The following is a 17,474-nucleotide window of genomic DNA, read 5'->3' on the forward strand; positions in this document are numbered from 1 at the left end:
AAGGACACTAAGCTATCTAAACTACTATATGCCACAAGGGGCCACAACAATGGTTCCCGTAACCCACCCAGCAATATTGTTAATCTATCCAACTATACTCTTAGCCCAGCGGAAGAATCTGTCCTATCTCGGGGCCTCTCCTTTTGCCCCTCCACCCCCACGAACATGATACAGTTCTGTGGTGACCTAGAATCCTATTTTCGACGTCTCAGACTCAAGGAATATTTCCAACACACCTCTGACCAACATATTAACCCACAGAGACCTTCCTGCCAACACTACAAAAAGAAGGATTCTAGGTGGACTCCTCCTGAAGGTCGAAACAGCAGCCTGGATTTCTACATAGACTGCTTCCGCCGACGTGCACGAGCTGAAATTGTGGAAAAGCAGCATCGCTTACCCCATAACCTCAGCCATGCAGAACACAGTGCCATCCACAGCCTCAGAAACAACTCTGACATCATAATCAAAAAGGCTGACAAAGGAGGTGCTGTCGTCATCATGAATAGGTCAGAGTATGAACAAGAGGCTACTAGGCAGCTCTCCAACACCACTTTCTACAAGCCATTACCCTCTGATCCCAGTGAGAGTTACCAAAAGAAACTACAGCATTTGCTCAAGAAACTCCCTGAAAAAGCACAAGAACAAATCCGCACAGACACACCCCTGGAGCCAGGACCTGGGGTATTCTATCTGCTACCCAAGATCCATAAACCTGGAAATCCTGGACGCCCCATCATCTCAGGCATTGGCACCCTGACAGCAGGATTGTCTGGCTATGTAGACTCCCTCCTCAGGCCCTTCGTTACCAGCACTCCCAGCTATCTTCGAGACACCACCGATTTCCTGAGGAAACTACAGTCCATTGGTGATCTTCCTAAAAACACCATCCTAGCCACTATGGATGTAGAAGCCCTCTACACCAATATTCCACACAAAGATGGACTACAAGCCGTCAGGAACAGTATCCCCGATACTGCCACGGCTAACCTGGTGGCAGAACTTTGTGACTTTGTCCTGACCCATAACTATTTCACATTTGGTGACAATGTATACCTTCAAATCAGCGGCACTGCGATGGGTACCCGCATGGCCCCACAGTATGCCAACATTTTTATGGCTGACTTAGAACAACGCTTCCTCAGCTCTCGTTCCCTAATGCCCCTACTCTACTTGCGCTACATTGATGACATCTTCATCATCTGGACCCATGGAAAAGAAGCTCTTGAGGAATTCCACCATGATTTCAACAATTTCCATCCCACCATCAACCTCAGCCTGGACCAGTCCACACAAGAGATCCACTTCCTGGACACTACGGTGCTAATAAGCGATGGTCACATAAACACCACCCTATATCGGAAACCTACTGACCGCTATTCCTACCTACATGCCTCTAGCTTTCATCCAGATCATACCACTCGATCCATTGTCTACAGCCAAGCGCTACGATATAACCGCATTTGCTCCAACCCCTCAGACAGAGACAAACACCTACAAGATCTCTATCATGCATTCCTACAACTACAGTACCCACCTGCTGAAGTGAAGAAACAGATTGACAGAGCCAGAAGAGTACCCAGAAGTCACCTACTACAGGACAGGCCCAACAAAGAAAACAACAGAACGCCACTAGCCATCACCTTCAGCCCCCAACTAAAACCCCTCCAACGCATCATCAAGGATCTACAACCTATCCTGAAGGACGAGCCATCGCTCTCTCAGATCTTGGGAGATAGACCAGTCCTTGCTTACAGACAGCCCCCCAATCTGAAGCAAATACTCACCAGCAACCACACACCACAGAACAGAACCACTAACCCAGGAACCTATCCTTGCAACAAAGCCCGTTGCCAACTCTGTCCACATATCTATTCAGGGGATACCATCATAGGGCCTAATCACATCAGCCACACTATCAGAGGCTCCTTCACCTGCGCATCTACCAATGTGATATATGCCATCATGTGCCAGCAATGCCCCTCTGCCATGTACATTGGCCAAACTGGACAGTCTCTACGTAAAAGAATGAATGGACACAAATCAGACGTCAAGAATTATAACATTCAAAAACCAGTTGGAGAACACTTCAATCTCTCTGGTCACTCGATCACAGACCTAAGAGTGGCTATACTTCAACAAAAAAGCTTCAAAAACAGACTCCAACGAGAGACTGCTGAATTGGAATTAATTTGCAAACTGGATACAATTAACTTAGGCTTGAATAGAGACTGGGAATGGATGAGTCATTACACAAAGTAAAACTATTTCCCCATGGTATTTCTCCCTCCCACCCCACCCCCCACTGTTCCTCTGATATTCTTGTTAACTGCTAGAATTAGCCTACCTGCTTGTCACCATGAAAGGTTTTCCTCCTTCCCCCCCCTGCTGTTGGTGATGGCTTATCTTAAGTGATCACTCTCCTTACAGTGTGTATGATAAACCCATTGTTTCATGTTCTCTGTGTGTGTGTATATAAATCTCTACTCTGTTTTTTCCACCAAATGCATCCGATGAAGTGAGCTGTAGCTCACGAAAGCTTATGCTCTAATAAATTTGTTAGTCTCTAAGGTGCCACAAGTACTCCTTTTCTTTTTCATTTACATTAGAAATCTTTGAAGTAATGATCATCTGTATAACTATAAAGAGAAGCCTACGTTTCATCTGTATATTCTCCCCACAAAATACTAGCTAGCAGTAGTTGTAATTGGAATGTTCCAAAGTTGGAGAGAAGGTCAACTGCAGTTGAGATGTGGAGAAGAGGAGCAAGTAGAGATGCCAGTCAGTCAGAATGAATCAGTGGCCAAATCACAAGTACCGAGACACATCTTCAAAGAGATGTGAAGGCAAAAACCACACTAAAGTACCTCAGTTATGAAACCAATCACCACCTTCTCTCCTAAAGTCAACAGTCAGTCATCAATATTCTTGTAATTGTTTAACAGGACCTATGTCTATCTTACTGTACTTGCAATTTATCTTAAAATTTATTTTAAAATACATTCCAATTTATCTTAAAATCTCTTTTGACTCATTAATGTAACACCTTTTCTTTCCTAAAGTAAACAAAAATTGTATTTAAATCTAGCCTAGAAACAATAATACAAAAAATAATAATAAACAAAAGCCAACAAAAGTAGATTTGAACTCCGGGAAAGGATTTCAAGTGTTAATTTTGAACTAGGATTGTAAGGACTTCCATTCATCCCTTACATTCTTTTTTCCCCGTCAGGTGGTTTCTCAGCACTTGTTGTTAATCTGTTGATCTTTGTAATCTCAAACCACTATTATCAAACTAATATATTTATACTTTATTTTTCAGGCCAAACTATTTTACAGAAATCATGCACTCACCATAGAAATACAACTCCCTCAGGGTTCAGTGTGACCATTCCAGTTGGATGCAATAATTTAGGACAGGAAGTGAAGAATTTAGGTTGGCATATGTAATTTACTTGTTTTCATAATACAAGAACTAGGGGCCACCAAATGAAATTAATGGATAGCAGTTTAAAACAAATAAAAGGAAGTTCTTCTTCACTCAGCGCACAGTCAACCTGTGGAACTCGTTGCCTGAGGAGGTTGTGAAGGCTAGGACTATAAGAGGGTTTAAAAGAGAACTGGATAAATTCTTAGAGGTTAAGTCCATTAATGGCTATTAGCCAGGATGGGTAAGGAATGGTGTCCCTAGCCTCTGTTTGTCAGAGGGTGGAGATGGATGGCACGAGAGAGATCACTTGATCATTACCTATTAGGTTCACTCCCTCTGGGGCACCTGGCATTGGCCACTGTCGGTAAACAGGATACTGGGCTGGATGGACCTTTGGTCTGACCCAGTATGGCCAGTCTTATGTTCTTAATTAGCTAAGGTGGAATCTGATCAAGGCACACTGGCATTGACTACAACACAACTCTTACGAAAAGTGTCTTTAATGATAATATCCGGAACTCTGTTTTCGGTCTTATGCCAAGGACAGTGTACAGCCATCCTGCCCATCCAGAATGACGCCATGCCTATCTCAAGAGGCATAAACCCATCCCTAGGCCCGCAGACTGAGGTCCTCCATAGCTGACCCAGGCATTCCTCCAGCCGCATTTTGTCCAGGACACCCAAGTCCTGCACTAAAGGCTGATCCCTCCCATCCAGGGGCAGCCAGCATCAGCTCCCCATGGGTGGGCACAAGGACACAGGGAGCATGTCACCTTCTCGATCAATCCCACTGTCCCCTGTATTACTCCACTGAATGAGCCACGGTCTGCTGATGGGTTAGAGGGAGTCATTCTGGGCTGCCCGCCATCCCCCGCTCCCCGCAGCGACGCGGATTCCTCGCCACTGTGAAATGAAGAGGCGTCGCCGCAAAGCGCCTCACCTTGCGCGCCTCACACCAGGGCGCGGGGCGGCTTTCCGCCGTCACAGAACTCAACGAGGTCGCACAAGATGGCGGCGGGCGGGACGGCGCACGCGCAGAGCTCACCACTCGGGACTAGGTCCTCCAGTGAGGGGAGGAGACGTTGGAACGCGTCTCATTTGCAGACCCACACAAGATGGCGACGGGACGTCTAGCTCGTGCGCGGAACGCGCCGCAGAAGGGGGCATGTGTTGCGCATGCGCAGCGCGCCCCCCCCCACGCGCGTGCGGGAGGCCCCGTGGGGGGTCGCGGCTTCGAGGCCCACCCAAGATGGCGGTGCGGTTGCGGGGTCAGCGGCTCATGACCTTCGTCCACCTGTTCTGTTTCCTGTGGGCCTTGTTCTCGCTCTCTCAGAACGTGGGCCTGCCCCACTCCCTCCGCAGGGAGAGCGAGAACACCTACGGCGGCCGCTGGAAATACCTGACCTTCATCAACCAGGTGCCGGCTGGCCTGAGCGGGATTGGAGGGCGCTGGGCCTATTGTGAAGGGGGAGGAAGAGGGAGGTCTCACCTGGGGGCAGTAGGTGTGGGCGAAGGGGGTGCAAGAGGGAGGGGTGGCTTGAAAGTTGCGGCGGGGGGCAAAGAGGGAGGCTTGGCTGGAAGAGGAGTCAGTATGGGCCAAAGGGGGCTCAGTGGGGGGGGGAGCCTGGCTTGAAGGTTGCAGTGGACAGGTGTGGGTCGAAGGGGTGCAAGAGGGAGGCCTGGCTTGTGGGGACAAGTACATGTGGGACAAAGAGGACACAAGATGGGAAGCGAATCCTGGCTTGATGGTTTCGGGGGCAGGTGTGAGCCGAAATTGGGGAGAAGAACCGGCCTATGGAGGGGACCGGGTCGTGTTGCGTGGAACCTGACCTATATCATCACTTGATCCATGTTTCCACTGTTGTGTGAAAAATTTAAAATTACATTTTAAATTAATTTTGAAAATTCAATTATCTTATTTAAAAGTAACTGAAAATGTAACAGCAGTAATGACCATGATAATATCCAGCCCTTCCCTTGTGCTGCTCTTCTTTGGAGTACTTTACAAACATAAATTTAAAAAATCAAACAGAATTTTGTGGACATTATCACCTAACTTCTGTAGAGAATTCATGGAATTTTTTTCTCTCTTTTCAAAAAAAAATTTTTTTAATTGGGGAAAAAATAGCAGATGATTAATTCTAAACAACTTAATTTTATAACAAGAAACCAAATAAAATAGTTTGTATAAAATGGGAAATTTTGAGAGAGAAGATGTTCACATTGATGATTTGGGACTTGATCTTGCAATTCCTGCTGCTCACAGAACTCCCATTGACAACAGTTTTGCACAGGGACAAGGTGCACATAGAGAGCTGGGATCAGCTGCCTGCACTTTTAAAAAGTTTGAAAATCCATTACTAAAATGCATGTTTAGTATTAGTCAGAGGATGAAGTTGACAAAACCAAGGAGTAAGTGACATTTATGGTCCTGAGCCAAAATAAAGTAGGGTAAAACTCCTTTTGAGTCATTGGGAATTTTGGCTGTATTAGAAATACAGAGTTTTGTCCTTTATTCTGAACTGGTAAGATGTCATTACAGTAGATAGACTAGAATCACAAACACTTGAGTGTTTTACTTTTTTTTCCAAAGGAAGTTTAAAGCCACTATAGTGCCAGTAAATGTATACATGAACAAAAACAAGTATATTGATTGAAGAGTGAGGCAATAGGCTAGGTAAACATGAATAACTTCCAGGACAAACTTATATTCACTTAAATAAAATGTTTTCTTCTTTGGAAGACTAGAGAAGAGTGGTAAAAGGATATATTTGTAACCAAAATAATGTATTTAAACAATTTCTTAATATGTTTTCTTCATTTCTTAATACATTTAGATTCTGCAAACTCTATTGTTTGGAATATGTGTCATACTTGACTTTGTTTGTATGTTCATCCCTGCCAAAAAGAATCATGTGTCATCCCGATTGTTGCCTCCAAGAGACTTCCTCTTCTCAGTGCTAGTATTCCCTGTTGGCTTAGTAAGTAGTTCCTACAAACAGGCCTCCTCTCAAATAACTTTGGAAAAGACAGAAGATATTGGCACATCCAGATTAAACTGACACAGCTGAAAGCTGTAATATTTTATATGCCATTTTATTTAGTTTCAGACATAATAGATCTAATTTATCCCTGACTCGATTGACTTTTAATGTATACCCTATAGGAAAGGATCATTTTGTCTAATATGTTAACAGCTGCTTTTTGAAACATGTGGACACAAAGCAAGTTGAGTTCACTTAGGGCCTACGTTTCTTCACGTAAGTAATCATCAAGAATGGGGGTACTCATGAATAATGAATATTTATGTGAAAATGAGTTTGTGTTATCAGATTCCAAGACTGGGGACTTGTCCACTTGAGAGAGGTGCTCTGATGTAACTAAATTGGTTCAGCTTCCTTAGGTTGACATTCTTAATCCAGTGTAAGAGTACCTTATTTTGATTTAGCTTATGTCAGCGAGGAATGAGCATAAATTAAACCAAGAATAGGCACTCATAAATTGAAATAAGTGTCTACACAAAGGATTTGCACTGATTTAACTGAATTGGTTTCTAAACTGAGTCAGATAAATCAGTGCAATTTTCTTATGTGGACAAGGCCTGGGATTGTCTTGAGTTCTGTGAACAATGGAGCTTAAGAAAAAGATTCTTACGGTTTAGAAAATATAAAATATGCATATTTTAGGAATTAAGGAAGCATTAGATTATAAGATTGCTGCTGTAGCTCCTGTACATGTCTCACTTTAATTATTCTACAAACTTTTTTGTTCTTGGTTAATGATTATCAATTATATTTTATTTTGTATTTTTCAAAGGATTGCCTTGTGCTATGAGTTCACTAATAGCAAGTTACTGTTATATTTCCCTCATTCTTTTAGTACATGCTAACCAAAATGAAGTGCAGACCACCCACCCTGTCCTGCATCTACTGACCTCAGTGGTAAAATTCCAATGGGAGAAGAATTAATTTAATAAATTCTCCATTACTTATGCAATAACTTATAGTAGTTTTTCAATGAAGAATACATTTTCTGAATTTGACAGAAAAAAAAAGATGGAGGTAATCAGTACTAAACTGTCTTAACATTCACCATGTAAACAGAAAAACTTTTAAAAACATTTTCTCTTCAAAGCAACTATTTTGATAAGGATAAACTCTGTCTGAATAGTACTGTGCACAAAGATTAGTAATACAGTAGACCCTCACAGTTACAAACACCTTGTGATTGGAGGTTGTTTTTAATTCTGAAATGTTTGTAATTTTGAGCAAAACATTATGGCTTTTTCAAAAGTTTACAGCTGAACATTGACTTACTATGAAACTTTACTATGCAGAAGAAAAATACAGCTTTGAAACTTAACTATGCAGAAGAAAAATGCTGCTTTCCCCCCCCCCTTTTTTTTAGTAGTTTACATTTAACACAGTATTAGACGGTATTTGTGCTTTTGGGGGCAGCGGTGGGGGAGGAGGGTGTCTCTGCTCCTGCCAGATTGCATACTTCCGGTTCCAAATGAGGTGTGTGGTTGACTGCTCAGTTCGTAACTCTTGTGTTCGTAACTCAAGGTTCTACTGTATTTAGTTTTATTTACATGCAGTTTTTTATCACAGTTTGTAGCTGTTACTTTTTGGACACTTTATGCATATGACAGAGAATTGGTTTACCCTAAAGAAGTGGATGAGACTACTCCATCCTGGCTTAATCATACTATGGTAAGCAGATAGTGTTTCTTTCGTAAGGTCTTGGATTTGATGTTTTTTCACTTTATGGTATTTTCCTTATTATGTATGTATAGTATATGCAGTTTGTTTGAACATAACAATAACTTGCTGACAATTTAGTGTACAAATTCCTTACTTATCTTCTGGTATTCCTGATATCTACACTTGATGCAGTGCGGATCATGGCTGGTAGCCCTACCAGACCATTCTCTAAAATGTAACTCCTACCATCTCTACTGCTGGTGGAGATGCACCAGTAGTAACAAGAATGTGAGGGGAAGACTAGTGTAGACTCAGCCCAGGGCTCTCTGTGCTGTAGGGTGCAGCTACAGTGAAGAAAAAAAAAGAAAAAAAAAAACCCTACAACTCTCCGGGTTTCAGATCCCAAGCTCCGGCCTGAGCAGAAATGTCTACATTGCTATTTTAGCCTCGATAGCGTGAGCCTAAGTCAGTTGGCCAAGATTCGGAGATTCTCTGCTGTGGAGTTGGAGGGAGGGGGGTTGGTTTCTTGAGTGTAGACACATCCTTAGTCCTTCTTATGAGCAGTTAGATGCCTCTTTCACTGAATATCACCTGTCCTGTGCACTGAATTAGGCAGGGTGTGTGGATAAAACAGTATGTAGCATGTAATTAAATACTGTATTATAATATATACATGGAAGGGGGCAGAATTAAGGCTGCACAAGTCTTTTTCATTTTCTGATTTTTGGGTGCTTCACACTGCAGCAAGAACGTTCTTTTAATATGTTTTTGTATGGAGTGTAAATCTAATCTATCTAGATATATTAATTTCTTAAATCTTGTAGAACAACCACGGATAAATCTGTAAATTGCACAGTAACTTGTCCTATATATTATGGGCCAGGTCCAAAGCATGTTAAATGCAGTTAGCTAAATTGTCCTAATCCAAAGCTAACTGTAAGTGAACATAACTCCCACTGAAGTTAGTTTGAGTTCTGAATGAGGAGGACTGCAGGATTTTACATTATTTAGTTATTGACTCTCTAATTTGTCTCATTGGTCCTGAGCCAGTACCATGTCAATGACAGCTTTGCCATTGACTTCAGTGAATATAGGATCAAGTCTATAGTACTCAAAATCAACTGTTGGCATTTTATTTCCTGATAAAAACATCAATTTAATTTGGTTGCATCTCTTGGTGGCCTTTAATTTCTGGGGTAGTGGATGCAGCTGTTACAAAGTAAAGAGACTACATCTGTGAAGGATGGAAGGAATCTGTTATATTAATTCATCAGAGAAGCCTACCAAAAAAAATACTTCAGTACTATTTCTGAAGTTTTCACAATCGATGTTTCTGTCAATCATTTTCCAGGATATCGTTTGTTCATATTGTATATTTCCAAATCTGATTCTTGTATTTGATTTTTATTTTCAGCATACCACTATACTGCCACTTCTTCTTGTTGAACTGGTTACATGTCCACATAAGTATCTTTCTAAATTGAAGGGAATGATAGGACTTAGCATCTTTGGTAGTTCATACCTCACATGGTAGGTATTCCTTGTTTCTCAGAAACACATGAGCACCAAGAAGCATAAAGAGCAGAATGCATGCGTGTGTTTTGTCATAATATTTATTGCTTTTCTTGATGGAATTACCATAATGTATCTTGGTTGTTACACTCTAGTATAACTATATACAAATACTTTACAAGAGATAATAAAAATGCATGCTGCAGTCACTTTTTTTTTTTAAACTACAATAGTGTGGTCCCACAGGGAACACTCCTGATTCATGACCAGCCTGGTTCCAAATACTACCTCCATGTGTGCTTTGGAGAGAGCTGCTGCAGAGCACTCTTCAGTGGCAGATGTAGTAGCGAATGTTCATATGTAGACTTTATGTGGAGTGTCCCCCTTTGCTGCAGAACATTTATGACCAGTAGGTCACAGAGAGGTTTGAGCTACACCTCTACCCCAATATAACGCGGTCCTCGGGAGCCAAAAAATCTTAGTCTTACAGGTGAGACCACGTTATATTGGGGTAGGGAGAGGAACCGCTCCCTGCGCCAGCTCACCTCTGTTGTGCCTCCGTCTTCTTCCCTAAGTGCACCGCTGCCGCTCCGCTTCTCCCCCCCTTCCTTCCATGCTTGCCACGCCAATCAGCTGTTTGGTGCGGGAAGCCTGGAAGGAAAGAGGGGGGAGAGAAGCGGAGCAGCGGTGGTGCACTCAGGGGAGGAGGCGGAGCGGAGGTAAGCTGGGGCGGGGAGCGGGTACTCTGTGCCCCCCCGCCCCAGCTCACCTCTGCTCAGGCTTGCCGCACCAGCTGATTGGCACAGCAAGCCTGGGAGGGAAGAGAAGCAGAGCTGTGGCACGCTTGTGGGAGGAGGTGGAGCGGAGGTGAGCTGGGACAGGGGGCCGCAACAAGTAAGGGGTGGGGGCGCAGAGGAACCACTTGTGGTAACACGAATTTGGATGTAACGAGGTAAAGCAGCCCCGCTCCCGAGAGCGCTGCTTTACCGTGTTATATCCAAATTCGTGTTATATCGGACCGCATTATATTGGAATAGAGGTGTACTTAATTTATTCAAAGTCAGTGATAAAACCTAATGACAATTTGAATAGCAACATGGTGAACTATTTCACTGCTTAGTGTATTAGCAAAACATCCATGTAAAATATTTATCTAGCATGGTAAAATTCCGTAAAAAGACATTCCACAAAAATAAGTTTCAGGTTTAGAATATACAGACACTTGAATATTCTGTTTAAGTGTCTGATCCTCCATATAGTATACTAGAAGGGAAACAGATAACTGGGTGCAAGAGGAAGGTTTCAAAGGAAAATGAAAGATGTCAGGAAGCTGAAAGAATTTGAATAAAGCAAAGCAGATTAAATTTAAATTCTCTTTATTGATTAAAAGATACAAATGTGTTATTAGACACCTTACTGTTTTCATTTGTTTTGAGTAAATTTTCTTTAAGAAAAACCTCTATAGATTTCCCCAAAAATTCTGCAGGCTCAAAGACAAAAGTCTTATAAATTTTCCCTCAAATTCCTTGTAACCTTGCTCAGGATGAGTAGTAAGCTGTCATAAAATAACTGCTTAAATTTAGTCACTGACCTTTCAAATGGTTATTCATCTGGTACAGGCAAGTTGTCAGTCTGTCTTTTATTTATTTCATTTTAAACCTAAAATTAAAAATACCTATCCTGAACATTAATCTCCTTTCACTTAATTATAAATATAATTACATGAATACGAAACTAGTATCTTACCATAGCTAGCTGAAACAATAAGAAAATAACCAGAAATCTTGAATTCATATATTCCCCCACTACACTCAACAGTATGAGCCCTTAAAACACCATTTCTTATCCAGAAGCCTGGGTAAAGAGGTGGGCTTTGCAGCTTGCCCTGAAGATCAGCACATTTGAGTTACTTTGGCTTGGGGAGGGGAATAAATTCCAAAGTTGAGGGCCCCTCAGAGAATGCCCTGCAAGCAGCTCCAATCTGTTGCATAGAGGGGGCTCCTGTTCAAACACCTGTGTTCACTGCAACTATGGTAATATAGCCTGAGTAATAATGTCTCCTAGAGCCTGGCTACCCTGGAAACTTCAAAGCGCTCCTGCGGCAGCACTTTGAAGTGAGAGTGTGGTTGCACCCGGCTCCCAGCGCTCGGAGCCTGTTTACACTAGCGCTTTAAAGCGCTCTGACTTGCTGCGCTCAGGTGGGTGATTTTTCACTACACTACACACCTTACAAAAGCACAGCTATGCCACTGAAGCCACAGGGTTGTAAGGTGCGCAGTGTAGCCGCTCTTTGTCACCAGGAGAGCATCTCCCGCCAACAAAGCGCTGTCGACAAAGGCGCTTTTCGTCATTAAAACTTCTGTCATTCAGGGCGGTGTTTTTTTTCACACCCCTGAATGACAGTAGTTTTAACGATGGAAATGCAGTGTAGACACAGCCTTAGTGTATGTCTGCGCTGTAGTACCTAAACTAGCTACAGGGGCATTAGCATAGCTAAAAATAGCAGTGTAGATGCAGTAGTGTGGGCTTCAGCACGGGCTGTAGACAAGCACACCAGAGACCCTGGGTACTCACTTGCTTTGTTGAAGGCTGCATTGTCACATCTACACTGCTGTTTTTAGCCATGCTACTTAGATGTGTCTACCTGAGCTGCAGTCACACCTCTGATTGCATTATGCATGACCCTTTGATACATAGGTCCAATCCAATTCAGACTTTATAGCTCAAAACCCGCACTTTAAAATCCACCTGGAAACCATTAGATAGCTAATGCCCATCCCAGAGTAATGGGATCACATATTAATAAACCACCACATCCTGTACCAGCTTCTAGGTTGATTTAAAATGTAGGATGCACTGCATTAGAAAATCTTCAAATGGAAAAGGCATGGATTACAGAAGCAAGCTCCACATCCAGAAGAAATCATCACAGTACACTACTACTGTATGAACACAACATTTAGTGATACACGTGAATTGAAATAACAACCTCTATAAATGTATAGTTAATGTACTGCTGCATGTCCATGTATATATCATGAAAAAAGCTCAGAACTAAAGAATAGCTACAATGTCACATTCCTTGGGATCGGTAACATAGGATCAGTGTGTCCCCTATGCACAAAGTACCTGCATAGATCGCTGGAAACTCTTCTGAATTCCCTTCCCATTGCAGCTTTTCTGTTATCATTTCCTCATGCGGAGCTCTCATCTCCCTACCTGACCAAACTAAAAGGTGAGTCAGATCCCAAAAACAAGTGGATCCCACAAAATCTGTTTGGATATCAGGGGAATATGTAAAGGGCAGTACTATCTGTGCAGAGCCTTTGTAGTTTTCTTCCCTCGATGGCTCTTTCCACTCTTGCTAGCAGCCTGGCCTGTGATGGATCCTTGCTGCCAAGGATGCATTTATGGAGGATGTATGGAGAATACTCACTGAGATGGGAGAAACAATCTGTCCCTTAATTCAGTAGCCAGGTCTAGTAAACTCTACAGCAGTTTGGTATGAGTTTGCTTATGGTATTATATTATTTGTATAAGGCCTATACATTGTAGCTTTAAAGTGTTACTTTTGGATTCCATCCATTACCCTGCTCCCCCCTTCCCCATTTTGCAGTTCAGAGTTTTTCATCAAAATACAGATAAGCAAGCAATTCTAACATTTCTGAAGCTTGGTTATAGCTAAACTCTCTCATTGTGGATCCGTAGTCCTAGTTTCTTCAGCCATGGAACTTGTAATGAGGAGTTTATATTGGCTCTAGGCAGATAACATTCAGCACTAGGAAAGAAAAATACTTGATTTTTTTCTTCTGTTTACAGCAGTGTCTTATGCTGGCACTTGTGATTGATGTTTCTGCTTATCATAAACATCCTCAAAGTCTGGAAGAAAACAAGGAAAAGTCTTAACAGCTAAGAGAATGAATGTTCAGGAAATGTTATTTTGAAAGGCTTTACAATAAAGTTCAAACCCTCTTTATGTTAGTGATTTCTCTTTTATAACTAGTGTAAATTTTAGTGCAACTCTGCTTTTCATCTTATTCAGTTTACAAATTCTCCCACTTAACACACTCTTGTTTGATAAGCTTCTCTTTATTTAGTTTCAGACTTCTCACTGGAAGGGTGGATCTAGCAATGCATAACTATCTGGTGACATCAGTCCCAAGTGTTGATACCAGATGCTGCTAATTTGGATGCAGAAAAATGAATCTGCCATCCTCTATTTCAAGTGACCATTCCATTTTATGCAATATTTGACCTGTAAGCCAAAAGATCCTAGTTGGGCTGACACTTACTTACTCTGCGACTTTGGGCAAGTCACTTCATTGTCTCCTTCAACAAATGGGGGTATTATATCTTCCTCACGCAAAGACGGCTGTGAGGATTAATTAGAAATATAAAACAGTTATTTGAAATTGTGGCAGTGCTTACATAAGTAATATTTGTCCCTTCCAAAGAGTGCTGTCTTTTATCATACTTCTGCTGCTTCCACAGAACACGAGGGGGCATGAGATTCTCAGATTTATTGCTAGTGTTTCTGCAGAGTAACAGATGTAGTTTTGATTCCCAAGACCTTGTTGCTTGGGGCACCAGGCATTTGTGAGCACACTGGGGGCCAGATTTGTAAAGATATTTAGGCACCTAACTCCCAATGAAATCACAAGAGTTAGGCAGCTAACATCTTTAAAAATCGGACCATCTCCCTGGGGGTATGGAAGCCTTCAGATTGTCCAACAGTGACTTTTCTGACCAATTATGAGGTAACATTGATGGGAATGAAGGTCGGTATAGCCTTAGAATGGCAAAGACTGGCAGCTGACTACATAGGCTCAAAAGAGTGAGAGAGGAAAATATGGGTGATTCTGTGCTCAGCAGGGGATATGGAGGACTTATTAAAAAAAAATCTTAGCAAATCTTTAGTTATACATTTTCCAATTATAGGACAGCATAAAATATTTAAACAACAATTACAATAAAATGTTCCTAGGGTTGAGGCAGTTCTGTACCTGCTATAATGTCTGTGCCAACTCTAATTCAGAATTCTGTGGTTGTGTGGATTTGTGTTGCATCTTTAGGGTCACATTTTCAAAGGACATCCATCCATACCCATGCAAAACTTGTTCATGGAAAAACAACATTGCTTAATTACCAATCATAAGAGGTAGATAGGCTTTCAGTGATGACAGTTTTCATTCAGAAATGCTTTGTTTGCTCATACACATAGAATTCGTTTTTGTGTGCACAAACAGTTGCATGTATAATACACCATTCAGTTATGTGTTACTTATCCTTCTAGTGGACAGAGGTTTATGAATCTGCTACTGTTTACACCAGTGGTTCCCAATCTTGTTCCGCCTCTTGTACAGGGAAAGCCCCTGGCGGGCCGGGCCAGTTTGTTTACCTGCCGCGTCTGCAGGTTTGGCCGATCGCGGCTCCCAGTGTCCGTGGTTCACTGCTCCAGGCCAATGGGAGCTGCTGGAAGTGGCGGCCATACGTCCCTCGGCCCGCGCCGCTTCCTGCAGCCCCCATTGGCCTGGAGCAGCGAACCGCGGCCACAGAGCCGTGATCGGCCGAACCTGTGGACGCGGCAGGTAAACAAACCGGCTTGGCCCACTAGGGGCTTTCCCCGCAAAAGAAGCGGAACAAGTTTGGGAACTACTGGCTTACACCTAGAGAACAGTCATTTAGCTCAATTGACCAAGGCTTGTGTTTTTAGTCACAGGTTCAATCCTATTGTTGGCACAAATGAGGTTAGCTGCACATATCCAATATTGAAGATCCTCTATAGATTTGACACACATGGATACATTTTCAGAAGAGCTCATGATCAGCCTCCTGTTCTGCAGACTAATTTTTAAACCTTATAATGTGAATTCAAATGTGCATATTTGTACTCACAGGCACTTGGTCAGAGGTTCAGGTACTCTGATTTGTGCTGACAATTCAGTTGTGAATACAGAAGTGTTTGCACAATCTTTGTGGGCTTCTCCTGCACTAGATTTTGAATATTTGGCCTTCAGTATTGTTTTATTTTAATATTCTGTGTTTAAATGACAGTTGGAATGCACACACGCTTAAAAAAACATCTGATAGTAACAAAGGTTGGCACAATGAAGAATTCTATACTGATTCTTTCTTGTGTGCAAATATGATATATGCTGTAACTTGTTTGTCAAATCTGCATAGTTTTGTGACTTTAAGCAATGGCTGAAATGCTTTGCAAACCTCTGTTCAAAGGTGCTAGAGAATTTGAAACCATTATTACGTGTAATTGTTTTAATAATAGTCATGATATTACATTTTAATCTTAGAGCCTTTCATCAGTAATCTCAGATAACTTTATAAATATTAATTTATCCTCACTACACTCCATTAAACCCCCTTATATTGCTGTTACTGCAGGGAAAAGTTTAAATCAAAACAAAGCTATTTTTAATTTTAACTGAAAAATTTAAGTATTTATGAACATTATGGAAAAAAATTGCTTGAAAATTAACTAATTTACGAAACGTTCCTTTTAAATGCAAAATTAAAATTGACAGAATTGAGATTTTCATATAGCTTGAGAAATAAACCCAATTTATAATCTTAAAGCAAATTAAAATGTAGATATGTCTAATTCTGTTTCTTAATACTGTTTGTCTTTCATTGCTTTAGGGTACTATGGGTAAATTATGCATCAGGGATTTGGGCATACCCAATTTTAGAAGTACTAGGCATACCTGGAAAGGCAGTACTTTTTACCATTTCTTACCTTGTAATGGTAGCATTCTACTTACTTGGAGAGCATCTAACACAGTTATTATGGGGTAAGCAATACACAGAATTTTCATTGTTATGAGATTTTAATTGGGATAAGGACAGTAAATGTGTGTTAGCAGAGAAATCTTCTGTCTAAACCTTTCCCTCACCACATTGGTCAGCACAGAGCTTTCTCATCTTTTTCCATAGAACATACATTTCTTGAATGATTGTATCTATTAAGGAACTTTATAAGTAAATATCTGCTGTTTCAGTGCAGTTTTCATCTCTGGAAATCTAGGATGAAATTTTGCTTGAGCCATTAGACAACTTGAAACAATTCTTCAGGAATAGAAATCTATGCTTAGGAGAACCCTGCAACTGGAAATGCAGGCCAGGATTGAAATGGTCACACTATTTAATTTTAATTTGTTCCTTTCTTGCAGGTGACTTTCGAAAATGTAAGAAGTAAGCATAAGGAGGAAACTGAAAATAGGTCATAAAAAGTGCGAGTTTCATTTATGAACATATTGCATTTTTAAATCGGGATGCCAACATGCACTGTTTTGAAATATGCTCAGTCATCTCTCAAATATATTGTTCAAAGCAATAAAAATATTTATATATCGATAAGCAGTCAAGCAATCTATAAGGAAAAAACTAATTTGTAATGAAGATTTTAATGCTTCTAACAAACTCCCACTCCAGTTATATAGAAAAAATGATTTACATATATATTCCTGCCTGTATCCCTGTGTGTATACATGCACATACATATCCAGGCCATGAGAATGCTTGGCATTTTTTACCCAAGAAGATATGGTTCTGGCTAACCTTAAGGTTTTAATGCTTAAAGAAGTTAAAATTTTCTCCCAGGGTTTGTTCAAGAACCATATTAGGCTCTAAATGTCACTACATTATGTCCAACATTTGTTAAAACAGTCCTGTATTAAATAATATTACAGGGGGCTTAAACGTCAGCTGTATCATTAGTCACTTCAGTCATTAATCTTGATTTCAAGACCAACAAGCTATACCTTATGAACCTTTTTAAATAATATACCATTTATTTCAGTCTAAAAATAGAAATA

The 17,474-nt window shown here is 41.2% G+C and overlaps 1 protein-coding gene across 1 annotated transcript; it reads left to right on the top strand.

Annotated features, from left to right (window-relative positions):
• The first annotated feature begins 4,451 nt into the window (after positions 1–4,451).
• LOC119842411 (androgen-induced gene 1 protein-like) lies at positions 4,452–17,016 on the top strand. Its single transcript, XM_038370505.2, has 6 exons — positions 4,452–4,847; positions 6,268–6,411; positions 8,041–8,142; positions 9,548–9,663; positions 16,300–16,451; positions 16,830–17,016. The coding sequence occupies exons 1-6, from the start codon at positions 4,596–4,598 to the stop codon at positions 16,853–16,855; spliced, it is 792 nt and encodes a 263-aa protein (XP_038226433.2). The 5' UTR covers positions 4,452–4,595; the 3' UTR covers positions 16,856–17,016.
• The last annotated feature ends 458 nt before the right edge of the window (positions 17,017–17,474 follow it).

This window comes from Dermochelys coriacea, chromosome 13, assembly GCF_009764565.3.
Source record: "Dermochelys coriacea isolate rDerCor1 chromosome 13, rDerCor1.pri.v4, whole genome shotgun sequence".
Classification (NCBI taxonomy): Eukaryota; Metazoa; Chordata; order Testudines; family Dermochelyidae; genus Dermochelys; species Dermochelys coriacea.

Excerpts from the sequence above, each read along its gene's own strand:
- LOC119842411 (XM_038370505.2), top strand. The coding sequence starts at position 4,596 with ATGTGTTGCGCATGCGCAGCGCGCCCCCCCCCACGCGCGTGCGGGAGG. Across the intron at positions 6,412-8,040 it reads TAGTATTCCCTGTTGGCTTA|TTTGTAGCTGTTACTTTTTG; the intron begins GTAAGTAGTTCC and ends TTTTTATCACAG. Across the intron at positions 9,664-16,299 it reads GGTAGTTCATACCTCACATG|GGTACTATGGGTAAATTATG; the intron begins GTAGGTATTCCT and ends TCATTGCTTTAG.